Genomic DNA, 17797 nt, shown 5'->3' on the forward strand with positions numbered 1-17797 from the left:
AAAACGCGGCTCTTAATAGTTATACATATATAAAAGAATAACACAGTGAAAATGGCGGATGATATTGTTATTGTTATTGATTAATATAAAAATGTAATAAATGAATTCACTCACCAGTCGTTGTACCCTCGCTAAGTACACCTTTAGCTGTACCTGCACAGAAATTAAAAAGTATTATAATTAATTTTAATTAATTATATTTTTTGTATGTACACTGATTCTCACATATCATTTAATTATTTTCATTTTTATTAAAACGCAGCTGTACGCAATAAATTGTATAAATAATTACTTAAATACTTTGTCATTTATAATTGATTTTAATTATTTAAATATTTCTCAGTTATTCCCCCTTATATGATTCAATATATAATCGCAATCATGTATATATGCAATGCGTTATCACGATAGCATGCACACATATATGTACATACTTAAATAACGAATAGATAATTTTACTCACCAGTTAGGGCATTGCTGTTTACTACATCCGTTGTAAAATCCATCCTGGAAATGTCCTTTGTCAGATCCGTCGAGGAAGCGATGAATGCCGGAAACGAGTACTTAATCACGCACTGAACGAACTCCGCAAGTTAACTCGCGCTTTACACTTTGTTTTCGGAATAGCGGAAAAATCGCGAATTCACGCCGCGAGTTCGCCATGGTGCGACATAACACGAAGATAAAATGCACTTTGTTCCACGACGCGTTTCGACACAATTGCAATCAACTTGACCATAGCGGATTTTTCATTAGACGTAGCAATAAGTACCTCTCTCGATATTGTATAAGCTAGGTTTCCGAATTAAATTGTATCGAAAAATTTTAAAAATATCAACATTAGATACGTTTAATAATTACGTTTATGTACATATGTATAAAATGCGTAATATATATAGATTTTATTGTAATATTGGCACTACCAATATTATACGTTTAATTCGTGTGCGAGCTATTTATTTTCAATTTAAAATTTAATATGAATTTAATATAAATACAATAAAAAAAGAAATTTTTATAACCGTATAGCTACCATCGCATTAACTATAATTTAACTACTCAATTATTACTGCGTATTTTAATCTGTCTAAAAAATTATATACAGAGACGGGTAGGAAAAGAAAGATATTCGATTAATCTTACAAATATAATGATCATAACGTAAACTAATAATTATTTATTCATCTGTAATTAATAGCGTCCAATGTACGGAAAATTTAAATTATCATGGTCGCTGCGCCATATATTATAAGTGTTGTTTCAATTAATTCTCATGCATATAATTTTATAAACATAATGAACACATCTACCGCTGCAGAAAATCATAATAAACTATAACTACAACGAACTGCTTAAAGAATATCGTAAGCAATAATCGCGACTAACAGGGAAAATTATCGCGATCGCTGCCAATAAGTATCGCAAATTTTAATTATCTCATACATATAATTTAGCAATCACAACTATTATCAGCAAACTACAGAGTTTCTAGCCTGCAAATTAACCACAAGCAGTGATTGCGGCTAAAGTAAAAAATATAATCGCGATCATCGTCAATTATTACATGGTGATACAAATACCACCAATTATTATGTAAATATATACTACTAAATTACACTACATATATAAATACTGCATATTTTAATTAATTTCTGCATAAATAATCGATCCATATATAGAAAATTATGGTTATATGCTACGGTAGTATATATGAAATTTATTTTACGGAGTTGCAATGTACATTCACCGTACTACGTTATTAACACGATATATCTATTATTACTACAGTCGCACCGAGCACCGAGTTCGCTTGAGACGGAATATTTTTGTTCGTATTACCGACGCGACACACTTTACCCAGTGATCCTACAATCGCGCGGAGTTTACTTGGCGAAATTCTCGTTTTCATGTTATCGACCAGACGCCCGCGCCGCCACCGCTACATATAGCGTGACGCTACGATTGTATGAAGTTTAGTTGACGGATCTGTGGCACATTCGCCGTCTATCGTCTACTGATCGTCTACCGACGCGATATACTATACTCAGCGGCGGATTTCCCGCTTTACCCGTTAGATACAGTTTATACGCTTAATATAATTATCAATGGGCATTAAATTTTGGACATGCTACGTCCAATGAAAAGTACGTTAAACGCGCACTGATTTATCTTAGGGAGACATAAGGGTCATATTCGCGTGCCTACGTCATCGGAATTCGTAACTCACTGGACCTACACCGAGAGGCTGCATTCCCTTTGGACGCTTTCGCGCTGAAAGCGTATTCTATCTTTATTGCGCAGTGTGTTAAAGAAAGATCGAATACGCTTTCAGCACGAAAACGTCCAGAGAGAATAACGCAGCCCGAATTCAAACCTCACAGTCATCCAGCGTCGATCACACGATCGATGAAACGGCAACGATCACGACGATCCGAGGAAACCGACACATTCCGGCGATCGCCCGTCACTTTAATCGGCACTCCCGATAGTAAGACGGCTATTTAGGCACACTAACGAGTAAAATTCGCGATTAATTGCGGAGCGCGGACACTTCGTCCGTCCGCTCCGAAAGCACCGCCGAAAGTGTCATGGCGGCCGATCGAGCGCGCCACATCGAATGTTTGAATTAGCGTGACAACTTGAGACGGCGAATCAGAGATCGCGGAGAGAATTAGATGTTTTCTAGGCGCTTTTCAGCAAACTGCAATTATCAACAATCTTCCATTTAAAATTTAATAAAAAGATATAAAAAATAAAAATAATAATGTATGTGAGTTACTGTTATTATTCATGTTATTTGTATGTAAATCTATACTTGATGTCGTCGAAAATGGCAGTTTATTTCATAAAAAATCTGTTTTAATAAAAGTTGTTCTAAATAAATATAAATAAGAATGACAGAAATAAAAGATACTATATATGTCTTGCTTGTGTCATTATATGTTCCGATAAGAAAGTATGTGACAAATAATTAATAAAATGGATGAGAAAAGAGCAGGTGTAATGTAACATAGACGTTGTTTCAATGTCTGAAGATTTAATTGACAATATGAAATAATGTATAACCCCAGATCAAAGAATTTATACGAATTTCACCTAAGTTGAACGAATTTCCTAAAGAGGAAAGAATTATTTCCATTTCAGTGTAATGACGAATAAAGAACCGCAAGTTTAATTCGTAAGGAAAGCGCCGTTACTCTGCACACGAGTTTTAAGAGTGAATACCATACCATATACGTATATGTATATTACGTTACGAGCACTAACTGTAATTATTGATACATTAACAATAATATTATCATTATTATCACTTGAATTAGAATTAATTATTTTGGCAACTTACGGTTCGATGGAAATTTAATATATATTTTACATTACCGCGTACGTACGGTTTCAATTATTCTCACCGCAATGTCATATGCAAGTCGTATGCAGTCCATTCTCAATTCTCATTAGCTGAGACATTTTACAAGATTGTTTGCATGTGTCCCGTCTTTTTTGACTTTATAAAAAAATTTATTTATACATATATATATATATTTATGAAAGTAAGAAAATACGAAACGACACACTAAGGAATTATTATTGAGAGATAAACGTAAACATATTATTTTAAATTACAAGGTTCTGTCCAACGGGGCTCAGGATCGTTCTTGAGCATGGGAGGGGCAGGGGAGAGTTAAGTTTTTATAAGAACTATTAATATTAAGGTAATAATCATACAGAGATGATACTTTTCTTTATGTATACGTGTAAATTAATTTTCTTCAGCTGTTTATTATGTAAAAGGTGAACTGCGTGTGTATCTCCTTTATGTTCTCCGTCTCGATGGATTTGGATCGTACGCGTTGGTGGCGGTGATTTAATAAACATGATAGAGCAGCGTGAGCTTTTCTCTCGCGTTCACACACGCTCTGTCTTGCTTTCTCTCTCTGCACAAGGATGGGTCAGGCTTATTCCGCTTTTAGTGGCACTGTTATCCGTTAGCTTTATGCTGAGCGTCGGTATCTTTCTTACAGTGCTTACGGCTTCCCTACATTAATATTACATATGTATATATTGTTAAAACAACTTCGCTAATATTAATTCGTACGATCATAAATGATATAAGATAAATTTATTATTACTAGACATCGGATTTTTTATATGCAAATTGTTAGGAAAGAGCAATTAGTAACTAAGATTTCCTTTCTCTAAGGTTATTTCTAATATCCAACGTATGTTACAGTATAAATGTTGGATATTATAAATAACCTAAATCTTAGTTATTAATTGCTCTTTTCCAATATTCTGCATAAAAATCCGACGTCTAATTATTACATTATTACTTATTTTTGCAAAACTTACCAGAATTAAATAAGTCTTTCCATTTGAATATTTGTTCATCCCCTACAAACACTCCTCTTGGCTTTTTCTCACGCACCTCGCCACCTTTCGCTTAAATTCCGTATAACTTTCCCTCCACTCTTTCTACAATAAAAGAAAAAAAAGTAGATAAGTTATTTATACAAAGAGGAAAAAACACAAAGCGCATAATATTTTCTAATATACGTATACAGATACTTACGGCAGCATCCACATTAGCAGGACTTTCATCGTTAGGATCTGCGAGCATGCTTATAACACTTATCAAGATAGTTTCGACTGTGTGAACTGGTAACCACCGCTCCGACGCTTTCTCATATCCCCATTTGTCATCACCGGGTTCATGCAATATCGATATACACACATCTCCATTTTTGTCGATATTTGGATGCCATATTTCGGTTATAAATTTCATTCTTGGTGGCCTAAGTGGATACTCTTTTGGAAACTGTAAATGTGCTTTGAAGAAACCACCTTCGTATAACGTATCCGGAGGTCCAATAATGAGTACTTCCCACCGATATATGTCATTGTCGTCTATGAGGCCTGCAGAAAACCCTTCTACTGGGTTTTTATTTAATTCTGTAAGAAAGGAAAAAAATGAGTAAAGACGAAGAAAGAAAGACTGACCAGAGATTATTTCATAGGTTCTATATTCAAATCATATCTGACGTATTTTTAACAACGAAAATACATCCGAAAATGTAAACAATAAACTGTTACAATAAATATGATATATATGCATATCAGATAACGAGTATCGATTAACAAGTACTAATTGTATTCCATTGTTTCAAGATATTTTTTGCTCTAAAAAATAAAAAAATTTTAAGTACTTTTAAAGACTAGCTGAAACTTTAAATTCTAACAGAGAGCTTAACAAATGATATAATAATAATTAAAATATAAAATAGCAACAATAAAGTCAAGATGATACCTATGACAAGAAACCTATGTATAGGTTTTAACAAAAACTATGATAAAACAAGCGCGACATCGTCACCAAGTTACAATTAGCTCCGGAGTAACGATTCATATATAATTATCTTCTAAAACAATTTTCACACAACATATACTCCCGAAACACAAATAGATTCAGTTTGAATGTCGCAGTTCAATCTTCCTCGGGAGAGGACCATCCCCTAGACTCATCGTTCGACATACCCGAGAGAGAGAGCGAGAGAAAATTCAAAACAGCAGTGAGCTTCTAAATCTCGACCAAACACGAATAATCAAGATCGTGACAAAACTTCTAGCTAATTGTGACGGCAAGTGCAGCTTGCCATCAGATTACCGAGAGGACATCGTCCAAGTGTCTAGGTTATGTTCCCCGCCAGGTAACGGTAACGGTAACGCGTAAAAAAGGGGAAAAGAGCAGCATTGTCCATGGGTAAGCTCATTAGCGCGATGACAGTCGCGCGTGTACGTGCACGCGCACGTGTGCGCGTCAGCTACGACACGTCAATCGCCGCCAGGCAGCGTGTCCGGGACGGGACGCGCGCGCGCGCGCGCGCGCGGCGTGCAGGTTAAGTTCGCCCATGCGAGATCGCCGCTGCACGGGAGGCCGAGCGGTACGGTGAGTCAGCGCGACGTGCCCCGCGCGAAGGAGACGCTGAAGACGAGGCACGAGGTTACTGACGCGACGACGTTCTTTCTCTCTCTTTCTCTTTCCTTCTCTCCTCGTCTCGCTCTCGTGCGCGCACGCAGCGCGACTCCGTCCTACGTCGCGGTCGCACAAAGAGAGGCGAAACTCCGAGAGGCATTTTTCGTGGCGTCGATCTCGTCTGGAACGGGGGAGCATAGCCCGAAGGCGGCTGACCTTCGATGGTCGTTGCACGACGCGGCACGCGCTTTTGCTCGCTCTTTCCTTCCCTTCCCTCTTTCTCCTTCATTCTTTCTTTCTTTCCCTCGCACTCTCTCTCTCTCTCTCTCTCTCTCTCTCCGGCGATTCCGGCTCTCACGCTCGCTCCTCGCGCTCTCTCTCTCTCTCGTCCCTATCCGTACGCTGTCTCCCGTTTTCTTTTTTTTCCTCTCAATTTTTACTTTATTTTCTTTCTCTCTCGCTTCGCCGCTCGATGTTTTTTCCCCGTCACGCTCACGAGGAGAGTAACGTGCACACGACGGCGGTGACGCGCGTACGCTATAAATAACGAGGCCTGCAATTATTTTCGGGCACGAGGCGAGAGAGGCGGCCTTCGTTCGGCGACATCGACGTCGTCCTCGTCGCCTCGGCGCGCGACGACGAACCGGCTCTCGTCCGTGACGAGACGGGAGCGGGGACGGAGGTTGGGGAAGAGGGGGAGGGGACAGGGAAACAAGTCAAACTTGGAGATCGCGGCGTGCCGCGGAGGACGACGAGGGTGACGGCGACGGTGACGGTGACGTTTACGCCGCCGCCGCCGTTGCCGTCGCTTAGGTTAACGTTTGTTCACGGCGCAGCGTCTCTCCTCGCGGGAGAGAGAAAGAGAGAGCGTATTGATTTTCACGCCCCGTATCTGTGCGGCGCGGTCACAGCCGAGCCGGCGAGGACGACGTGCGGAGCGCGCCGAGCGTGGCCGCGGTTACCCGCGAGCGCGGCGACTCCACGACGTGGACGAGCGCGGCGAGGGGGCCCGTCGCGGGGCGACGCCGACGTGTCGGTCGGGCGTCGGGCCGCGAGACGCGACAGGACGGGCGGCGGAGTCCTTCGTGCGAGAGAGCGCGAGTCACACGACTCCGCGGGATTACCACGCACGGCCCGCGCTTCGCGCTACCGTCAGACGCACTTGACACTCGCACCGCGCTCACATTGTACCTGCTAATTGTTTCCGTAATAGCAGCGCGGACTGTGGCTCTGACATTAATAAAAGTTCAGTTAAATAAGACTAAGACTGAAAACAATCACTTTTGCTTGACTGGAAAGATGGCTAGGTACGTCGCGGAAGCGGTGACCACGCATGCGCCACTGGCTAAACATATGTTCTTCCGTCCCGAGCACCGCACTGCGCCGGTCTGATGCACCGGCGCCGTCGGTGCCACGCCGCGTGACGATCGATTGAAACTCTGTGGACAAAGCGACGAACTGTGAATAAAGCAGAGCACCGATGTTAGCGAGAAACAATCGTGAAGCGAACGTACGGAGCTAAAACTGCGCCGACAAATGGTAAAAGCAGGTATTCAAACATATATAATACCAATTCCAAACTTCAAAGTAATTACCTATATCCGATACACGATAACAAGAATGAAATTCAAGTTATTCTGGAGGCGTGAAGGAAAACACAATTTAATTAGTTGTGATTATGTTAATTAGAATAATTAATTAGGTTAATGCAAGTAATATGAGACTTAAGTATATAATCTCAATTATCGTGCAGTATCTCTTTTATTAAAATAATAGAATTATAATTGTGAATTATTATTTTGTTTAAATAATAGAACTTGCAGTGACCGGAAGTTAATTATATTGTAATTAAACTTAATCATATATATAAAATGTAATTTTATGAAAATGCGTACAACGTAAAATTTATAAGAGAAAATTGTTTTTATTATATATTTTTTCACTTAATATGCATTTTCTCCATTTCAAAATTTTAACAATTACCAAATAATCTCTCAACACAAAAACTTATAGTATAAAAAATAAATAAAGTATATTATAATATATTATTACTCATATTTTTAAACTTATAACAATATAAAATTTATAAATGTCTCTTTTTAAGTAAAGGATGTGTGAAATACGATTTTAATACTTTATATTGTTTAAATAATGCAAAATGTTATTTTAATTTGCAAAATTGGTAATGAATAATCGGGTATCATAATTTTTAATTACATTTAATTACTAAAAAGCTAATTAAAATAAGTGTTTTTGAAATTTGTATTGTAGTATAACCCAATTGCTGTAATTTCTAAAATAATAAATACTACAGAATACAGAATACTTTATATAATAAATATAAAATATCTTTTTTCGGAAATTGTGACGAATAAAAAAGTATTTATGCACTCTTAGTTTCTAAAAGAAAGAAAGAGAAAAACTCACACACCGCTTATTATGCGCAAAAGAATCTACCTATGGTATACGCCGCGGGAAGAAAGGTAAAAATAGAAATGGAGGAGGATCGACGGTTATGTATCTTTGCCTTCTCAGCAATTTCGCACGGTTACATTCGAGATTTATGGTCCGATTTCGATTCCATTTCGCCCCGCGGTTTGTTTACTTATTGGCATCTAGAATATGTGCGCGGGCTGATGTTACGTCCAGGTTTGTATTGCTTCGATGCTATCATCCAGATTTATCTATATTGTGCTATATTGAGACGAGACAGCGCGGAATGGAGATGATCACGCGATGCAAAATTCAGACGTCTTTCCATAAATTAACAACATCGAACTCAAATATTCATGAATACTACGATATTTTATGTACTTTGTGTCTTTTACATACGGATATTAATGTACGCCTTTCGTATTTCGAACGAATATTTCATAATTAATTTGCAAAAACATTCCAAACATATAAGTTATTATTTTATATATTAATAAGTACTTTTAATACATATTCCTTGATAATTAATTATTATCGACAATATAATAAATTAATATTTTAAACAAACTTATTGGCACATTTGAATATCACTAAAATTAAACGAAATATCGTCTCTGTTTTGTTACCCTTTTTGTTGTTGATTAATCAAGTATCTTTGATTCTTGCTAATATTATACTTGTAGAACTTCCTTTTTTATTTCTACAGGTCACGGTGTAGCAAGATTTGATGGTTTAATTTGAGAGTGTTCTATTGCACTAATTACGAAATCGCTTCTGCTTGTTGAATGGTAATTTAATTTACCGTATCGACCATATCTTACCAATCAATCACGATATATGAATCATTGTTGCACGGTATCTTTCGCCGACAGGAACATTTCTATTACCATTATCGTTGCTTCTTAATTACTCCGAACGGCATTCGTATTTATCGCGTGATTAGGCCTTACATCGAATTATACAGAATTACGGCGATAAAAGATGGAAATCATTTTCAATCCCGTTGTATCACTGGATCGATAGGATATTGGCATCTGAAGCATATTGGCTTTAGTACCGTCTGCACTGCAAGTTGTAATCGCGAGCGAAATGTATTGCCCGGAGAAATCACCTTTGCGTCAAGATGAAAAATATTTTCGTGTATTTTAACAAATATAACGCGCGTAATTATAAATATATATAATAAAATTCACGATTTTTATGTTTAAAGCGGTTGATGTTCAGTGTATATATATAAATCCATATCTTCAAATTCTTTACTTTTCAAATAATACTATTTTTTTTTTGAAATTGAAGACGAATTAAAAATACTTTATTTCTTAATCTTCTTGGCAATATATTTGCGACAAGAGTTAGTGGTGTCGTATTGGTGGTAAGATAAGGTATGTGCGAGTGAATGAGTGGAACGAATAAAGATTAACGATTAGACACAGATCGTTACACCGACGCATAATATTGTTGAAGATCAAAAGGTTGATTAGTTTATTCTAACGTACAACATAAAAATCAATCAGGCAAATTTTCATCATGGTCAATATATATATGTATACCAACAGAAAGAGCTATTGAAAGTTAGCATTTCAAAGAAAGTTTACGTATAACTGACGTTTGCGCGTATATAAATGTATAAGAGGATACTAAAATACCTATATATACCGTGCATAAAGAGACACTAAGGTAGTATGTGCAGACTACAGAATAACAGGACTGACTGAGATTTTTGATGTCTTCTTTATTATCTCCTATCGTAGGATACATTGCTTGACATATGATTATACAGACGTACAATACCCAGCAAATCGTTCGCTTTGTATTTTACAATTTCGTCGGCCAATGCTCCGCACCTCGTTCGCCCTCATATAGATATTTACAGAATATAATATAAGACTTTTAGTTTCGGTATATAACGTGGAATCTGAGAGACGATAGTATGTTCACCGTGTGTGTGTACGTGCCCTTCTGACATCAGTTCTCCCTGCATATATTTCGGATATTTCTTAAATAATCGATTCCTTTAAAAAACATTTTGAACGCGGTAAAAATTATGCGTTATTTTTAGCATCGTCTGACCTTATCAAGACGGATATCTTAAACTTCGTTACAGATGCTTGTGTATCTTCCAGGAATGTATGATCGTCGGAAAAAAAATGAGTTCATAAGCGAACCTCGGAAAACTTTAACTATGATTAATTCGCGGACACAGCAGGTCGCTTATAAGCGTATAGAAAACTTTGTTTTGATCGACGATGCGCCCGAAGTTTAGAGAATCAGACATTTATTAAGATTTCCTCTGCTCGCGCAAAGAATTATTGAGATGATTTATGAGCAGAACATGGAAAGGATTACTGTCGCATTGTACGTTACTTAGCAAACATCTTATATTTTTCTTTTCCAGAATTTTTGACAACAGTTTACAAATTTCGAAATTATTTATTCATTTAAAGCTTCTTGTAAATGAGATACCACCGTTAATTTTCCAAGAAAACGATTATTTATTGCAATATCTTTAGACGAACTCGATTATTTTGCTTTCTGATGTGTGTATGCTCTATTTAGAAAATAAAAGTGTATCTTATATAGTCTTGTTTCGTACATCTTTAAAGTAAAACAACAAGAAGAATGAATATTTCTTAAATTCTATCATCAACGATAAAATCTCAAACACATGAATAAAATCAACCCAAATCCAACACGGACATTTCTTCATATTTGCAACATTTAATTTTCTCTCACATTGACGAATTAAATAAGTTGATATCAATCGATATTATGATAATGGAAAATTTCCCAAGTTATTTGTTGTTGTCCAATAACAAGATCTAACAAGATTTTTTCCACATTCAATCTATTATACATTCTAGGACAATATCGTATTTACAACCGTGAGCTTCAGTGAAAGCGATCGACAAGCGAGTCATGACGAATACGATTCGAAATAACTGGACTTGACATTCTAACAATAAATACTAATATAATGTTATCGTACAATCATATATTGATGCTATGTACAAGTAATATTTCATTAACCTCATCGGCATGTATCGATATACTCACTTTATGAAACAAAGGTTTGCAGGTTATTCGATGAAGTTATGCGTTATCTTATTAAAAATGGCATAATTAAATGCATAAATGAAAAAATGCACTTTTTATTTTACTTTAACATGACAGTAACTTAATAAACAGTCATAAAGTTATAATGATATGGGAACGAAAATACACATCAGAAATATGGATTAGTAATACGCTTGATTACATTTAATATCAATTTGTGCTAAAATATTACATTATTACTGAGACACGGCACATTTTTGTAAGACTTGCAATGTAGGACGGCAGAAGCAAATCTCGTTAATTCATTAATTACGAAAATTGAAATATCGTCACTATCGTCAGGATATTGTTGCAACTCAGATACTTATAAATGAGATTTTACTTCTGATGGGATATCTCTCTTCCGAGATTTCCTCTCCTGCAATTTCTCCTCGATGGTTCGCTTCAGTGGTAACGATAATGATTCCTCTGGATAGCAAACACTTATTTATCTTAATGTTTGCCTTTAAACTGAAATAAATACATAAATAATTATTTTATTTTTATGAAGAAATGTTATTAAATAATCTTTTACTGAGGATGTTCGAGCTATGAGGATAGGAACGAAATAAAACGATATAAAAATGAATAATAAGTTAGAAGTAAGCACATTGATCAAATATTGCTAACTTTGTGCAAAGTGAGTTTGCTTTAATTTAGTAGTACTTTACTCAGGTCCTATGAAATGATAGTAGCCAGAAGTAGCAAGATCATTAATTGCCCTCGGTAGAAGCGCAATATTGAGTATCAAGAGACATAGATTCGACTTTCTGAAGTTTTCGAAAACTCGTCGGCTCACAGGCTGATTCACTCACAGAATGAATATGTAAGGCGACAGCAGAAAACCATTAATTCCATTAAGTCGGCTGTTGGAAGGTCGGGCAGGATTTGCTTTTCTTCCTCTATTTTTTTTCCCCCAAGGTTGAAACGCACCGATGAGGCTGAATCCCGTGGCGTTTGACTTTCATTGGATATTTCTCGTGCAAAATTGTCGCGCTAAAGTTTCGTGTCGACCATCGAGAGCTTTGAACTCGGTTATATTTCCCTGGAGTACGACAGAGGAAACCGGAACGTAAGGGCGAAAGATGAGGAGCTACATAGGAAAGAAAATCCTGTGAAAGGAGAGAAGCCGACCTGGACTTTTGCCGCGTTGGGACCTCATCCTGGACTCATAGACGGCGTTATATATGGACATAAAAAATTGCCAGCCACAATCTGCTATATATTGTAACGGTAATTATACTAATCTGGAAAAATAAGTTCGTTTTCTTTTGCTTCAATGCTTGTAAAATTTTTATCTCATAATGTTATGCATGAAACTACAAATAAAATATACGAATGATACGAGAATAGAAATAGAATAGAAAAGTCTCTCTCACATTTTCAACCTTCTTCTTATTGAGAATGACATATTAAAAGTCCTCAGAAATACATATAATAATATATGCATAAAATCATCTAATATAAAATCGCACTGAAGAGACATAATCAACCAATATTAATTAAAAATTTTTTTAAGTGAAGTGCAAGATTGCATAAAGTTTTTTCTTTACTTTTTTAACCTTCTTCATCATTCACACACACATGAGTAGCAAAGCGATGATGCGACAGGATATATATGTTTCCTTGATGTAGCCAAATTCACTTACATTTAACGAATTCAATATCCGCGTGAAAAGTTACGTCAAACTTTAATTCGCTTCACAAATTCACCTTGTAAATGAGTCTATTATCTCGAGAGGAAGGAAACTTCGTGAAAGAATTAAAAGTGATCTAAAATAGCACGACTAAAAGAAAACTGTAAGTCCTAAGTGTACCATGCAAGAATATCGATTAATTAAACTTTAATCAGGGCGTTATGCAAAATATCGATCGCACGAGATATCATTTTCTCTTTTTTTTTTTCGTGGTACCCTATCCTTAACCAAGGAATGCGGCGGCCAACTTTTAAACATTTCCTCCGGCATTCGCAATCGTGACACGCCGGCGGTTATTGCACGATTCCTCGCGTACACGGGGACGTATATGGAAAGTTGTAAATAGATTCTCGCAACAAATCGCCGTAGCGCCAGCTTGGAGCAAGCGCCCCGCTTCGACTCGAACTCGAGTGTGAGGAAGTTTGTACGGGCGGGTAGGTTGGATCGATGGCTGGATGGCTTGGTACGAGCACCAAAGTAAAGTTTGTCTTGGCTGCCGGCCACGACCCTCCATCGAATCACCGACGGAGTGATAACGATAACTCTAGCAACTGCTCAAGCCAGTATCGATTGTCATTAGACACCGTATATACGAAATTCTCTCGCAAGTTGCACGGCGGGGTTCTACAGCCTTCTCAGCGATTCGCTCGGCGCTTTTAATATCGAGGTAACGTACGTACGATCGCTCGTATAAGTGAAGAGACGGCCGACAAAATCCCTTATACCGTATGATATGTTACAGGAAACAGAAGAAGGGACATTTTTTAAGTCGCTCCGGGACCATTTCGCTCCTCCGCGTCGTGCGTGACTTTCGCGTCGGTTAGGCGCACCTTTTTATTTTTACATCATACTCTCGCAAAGAAAATTTATCTAGTATAAAAAAAGTACAAGTTTTGAATTTAACATATATTTTATTCTAACATTATGTTAGATTTTAAATTATATAATCTATATCCGCGTAAAGATATGTAAAGAATATTTAATATGGCAACATAGGTGTGGCATGCTTATTAATATTAATCGCCACGCACAGAGGTTGCCCCATACGCAACGAAAATAATCATTTACAACTAATTCACAGTTATGCTTTGTTTACGCACTTCTCGTAGACTATTCGAGTATCAATATGAAAGAACGGAGAGTCGTCCTAAACGCAATATCCTTAGGGATTAATGCTTATCCGTAAGTACCTTAGTTATTGTTCTTGAGCACAGAATTTGATTTCATTCATTCATTTGATTCCAGCGTCCAGCCGATGGCAGTATAACAAACGACACGTTGCTAATTATTATTACAATATTACAAGACTCGCTGACAATTATCGTTGAACAAACGATCGTTTCTCAACTCACTGAGTTGATATTACGATTAAAATATTCTGTAGTTTTTTTTTGCGTATGCGAACAGTCATTATCTTTAAACGATTTCTCCACTTTAAATGTCGCTCATATCATTCTCGGAGAACGTGATCTTTGTTCAACGATAATCGGGTCGCTATCTTCACAGCTTTCCACGTACGGCAGTGTGATTGAAATTACAGTTTGGTAGAATCGCGAGGACGTAGGAAAAGTGACAGATCGATCGATAAACGGGTATGCGTGCGAGTAACCGCGTACGTGTGTACCTTCAATCTGTCCGAAGCTAGACGCAAAGATCGATAGCTTAATTATGTTACAGACACAAGAACGCGTTTTACCTTGTGAACGCTTAAGTACGGAAATATAAAAAATCCTTACATGTTCCTATCTAAGTAGGCGTGTAGAAACGTTAAGTCGGTCCCCGTTCGCAAGACAGGACGTCCTCGAAATCTCATTGAATATTAAACGGATGAAATCCGCGGGAATATCGAATTCGCTCAAACGATTTTGCTCGTGTTATGATCGTTAAGGAATCGATGTCGAGCATAAACCCGACATTATTGGAAATTAATTTCACGAAAAAAATCCCGTGAAAAAAAAATTCCCTCATGATTTAGGTACTGTAAAATTAATGATATTTTTATTCGAGAGATATGTTGATTCGCCGAAAACTCAGCCAGATCTACTGTTTTATTATGAATCAGACTTTCTGGAAAATGGGTCGTAAAGCGAAGTGGTGAAAGTACTTTCGATAACAACTATATCTATTCTCGAGGGATGATTTGACAAATCTTCAAAGTTTATGTTTGAAGATGCATTTTTGATGTGTACACGTTCTTTACTTATATTTATACAGAATTATTTTTAGAATTTTATCTTAGTATTTTTTTTGCATGTAGTATCTTCAAGACACTGTGTTTTTAAGGCGTTATTTATATTGAAGAAATATCAATTTTTCAGTCGATTCCACGGCTTTTTTAGGAAACACAGCAGCGGTACGTGACGCGAATAAAGACGATAGGGAAATAAAAGAAGAGTTCCAACATTTCCGCGCACGAATAGCATACCGGCCGCGAATGAAATGCACTATTGCCTCTTGGGAAATTATTTTATGCCGGTCATTTGCTCTATTCATTTTATCAACGACGTAAACGTAATTTCCTGTCGTTAATGTCGGTACGCGAATGTCTGAGTCGTAATAGATAATTACTCATGGCTTCAGCTCCTGGAATTTTATACTCTTTGTGATTTCTTCAATTAATCCGTATTACTTTAAGCTACACGACGCAAAGCTTCGCAAAACTGCACTTACAAGCAGCGACTTTAAATGGCACATTTGTACCTTGGAATGCTATATTTCTTTATTAATAATTTGTGCCCTTTAATCAGCATAAAGTAAACTTTGGTAACGCTATTTGCATTTAGCCTTTCGGTACGTAACATCCTGTTTTTATGAAAGCGGTAACTTCATATTCCAGCAATATGCAGCAAACATTTATTAAAGACACTTCAAAATTAACCTGGCAACGTCTGGTGGAAGTTCAAAAAATTTCTACGATATTTGAGAGACATTGCCTGTCTTGATGCCTGTTACTTAAAACTTATATAATATACTGTATTTATATATAAAAAAAATACACATAACGTGTCGTTATAAATAAATTACCTTTAAATCTTACAAACAGCCACTTTTACACAAGTAGAAAGTATCAATATTATATCACATTATCATGATTTTATTTTAATTATGATCGTGATATAAGTTTCAAGATGAAAGGAACAATGGAACTTATAAAATTGCAGAATTTTCATTTTTATGTCAATCCATTTATTGTTCTTGTCATATACGAGCGAAAATGGGAGCTATCTTGTATCGATTTCAAGGAGGAGGATGTCCTATACTTGCGCCAACGGTTCAAGCACTTATTTTTGAATTTTTTTGAACGTGTCCCAGATAGCGTTCTGTATACGTTCATTTATGCTCATATTAGTATTATCACTGATGGATACGTATTAATGATTCCATCATTAATCGTTGAATCTAGACACGTAAAACAGTATATTAAGATAGTGTAAAAAACGTTACAACATAAAAAACATCGTACACAATCGTTTATCACATCACGACGATATTAGTAGATAACTATATGAAGTTACTAATTGGAATTTTCTAAATTTACATTGGAAAATTACACAACACTATATCTATGTTCCTAATAAAAAGAAACGAAGATATAAAGTTTACGGGCAATTTTAACAGGCACGTTATTTTCGTGATTTTATTAAAGTTGTTAGCGTGTCTTAACTGTAAATTCAACGTTAATAATAGATTCAACAAAAACGTCTTTTCATCGCGATCTGACGATTTAGCATATATAACGTGTCATATATACCTATCCATCTGGGTTACGATCCGTAAAAACGCTGCTGGGTAATCTCCAATTGATTGAACCCGGCCGCCGGACTGACAATCTCCGGAAATCCGCGTCCAAGTTTCACATTTCCGTATTTTCCTCGGCCTCCTCGTCGACCTTGGGCAACATATAGACGGCGGAGATCGGCGGGACGTGATCCTCGAGTTTCAGGATCGGCTTGCAATCTCTGGTAACGTCCACCTGATTGAAAGTGTCCTTCAGAATGTTGATCTCGTTTTCGTGCGCGAATATATTGGTGGATGGTTCCGTGCCACATATATTGTTCTCGTCGGTGCCGTTCTTGTGGCACAGACTGCCCGACGGAAATTGTCACGAGGTCAGCGCGAACGGGTCCGTTGATAGCTCGTCTATGGACGAGCTCGGCTTCACCGGCTCCTGCTTGTCCGTTTGGTGACTCAGCCGATGGACGATCTCGTCGTGGAGGATGTTGAAGCACATCGCCGTCAGGGCCATCCCTGACATTATGTAGCAGGAGCAGAACCAGACCGTCACGTTTCTCGAGTCGGCGAGGGTGTGGCGAGGATAAGAACCGGGCACCATGTCGCCGAAGCCGATAGTGCTCAGGCTCATGAAGCAGAAATAGCTCGCGTCTAGATGTGGAAGAAGCGCTAGCCGTTAACTTTCAAAGAAGGTACAAGCTTTATATCTATACATATATCGTGTTTACGTATGTTGCGCATTGCGTATATTACGTCGAAGAATTTATGCATGCCAAACTGATATGAGAAAATACGGCCGCGTTAATTTCGAAGCGCTTTGAGGCTCACCGAGATATGTTTATATCGCGGAAACTATCGGAATTCATGTCGAGAA

General features: G+C 37.3%; 2 protein-coding genes across 12 annotated transcripts in view; both read right to left on the reverse strand.

Annotated features, from left to right (window-relative positions):
- Nucleotides 1-3565: 3565 nt before the first annotated feature.
- On the reverse strand, nt 3566-7317 carry Ube2g1 (ubiquitin-conjugating enzyme E2G 1). Its single transcript, XM_077423776.1, has 4 exons — nt 7160-7317; nt 4568-4947; nt 4348-4470; nt 3566-4033 (listed from the first exon to the last, which is right to left on the reverse strand). Exons 1-3 carry the CDS (start codon nt 7203-7205, stop codon nt 4390-4392), a joined length of 507 nt encoding a protein of 168 aa, XP_077279902.1. The 5' UTR covers nt 7206-7317; the 3' UTR covers nt 3566-4033; nt 4348-4389.
- A 2792-nt stretch (nt 7318-10109) lies between these two features.
- LOC143907171 (TWiK family of potassium channels protein 7) overlaps nt 10110-17797 on the reverse strand; it is a 262816-nt gene continuing 255128 nt past the window's right edge. For all 11 annotated transcript variants that reach the window (XM_077423759.1, XM_077423756.1, XM_077423755.1 and 8 more), the window contains one exon: nt 10110-17574. In XM_077423759.1, coding sequence (XP_077279885.1) covers nt 17294-17574 — 281 coding nt within the window. In that variant the 3' untranslated portion in view covers nt 10110-17293. The remainder of the gene's footprint in view (nt 17575-17797) is intronic.

This window comes from Temnothorax americanus, unplaced genomic scaffold (assembly GCF_048541705.1).
Source record: "Temnothorax americanus isolate GAGA-0224 unplaced genomic scaffold, ASM4854170v1 Scaffold8, whole genome shotgun sequence".
Classification (NCBI taxonomy): Eukaryota; Metazoa; Arthropoda; class Insecta; order Hymenoptera; family Formicidae; genus Temnothorax; species Temnothorax americanus.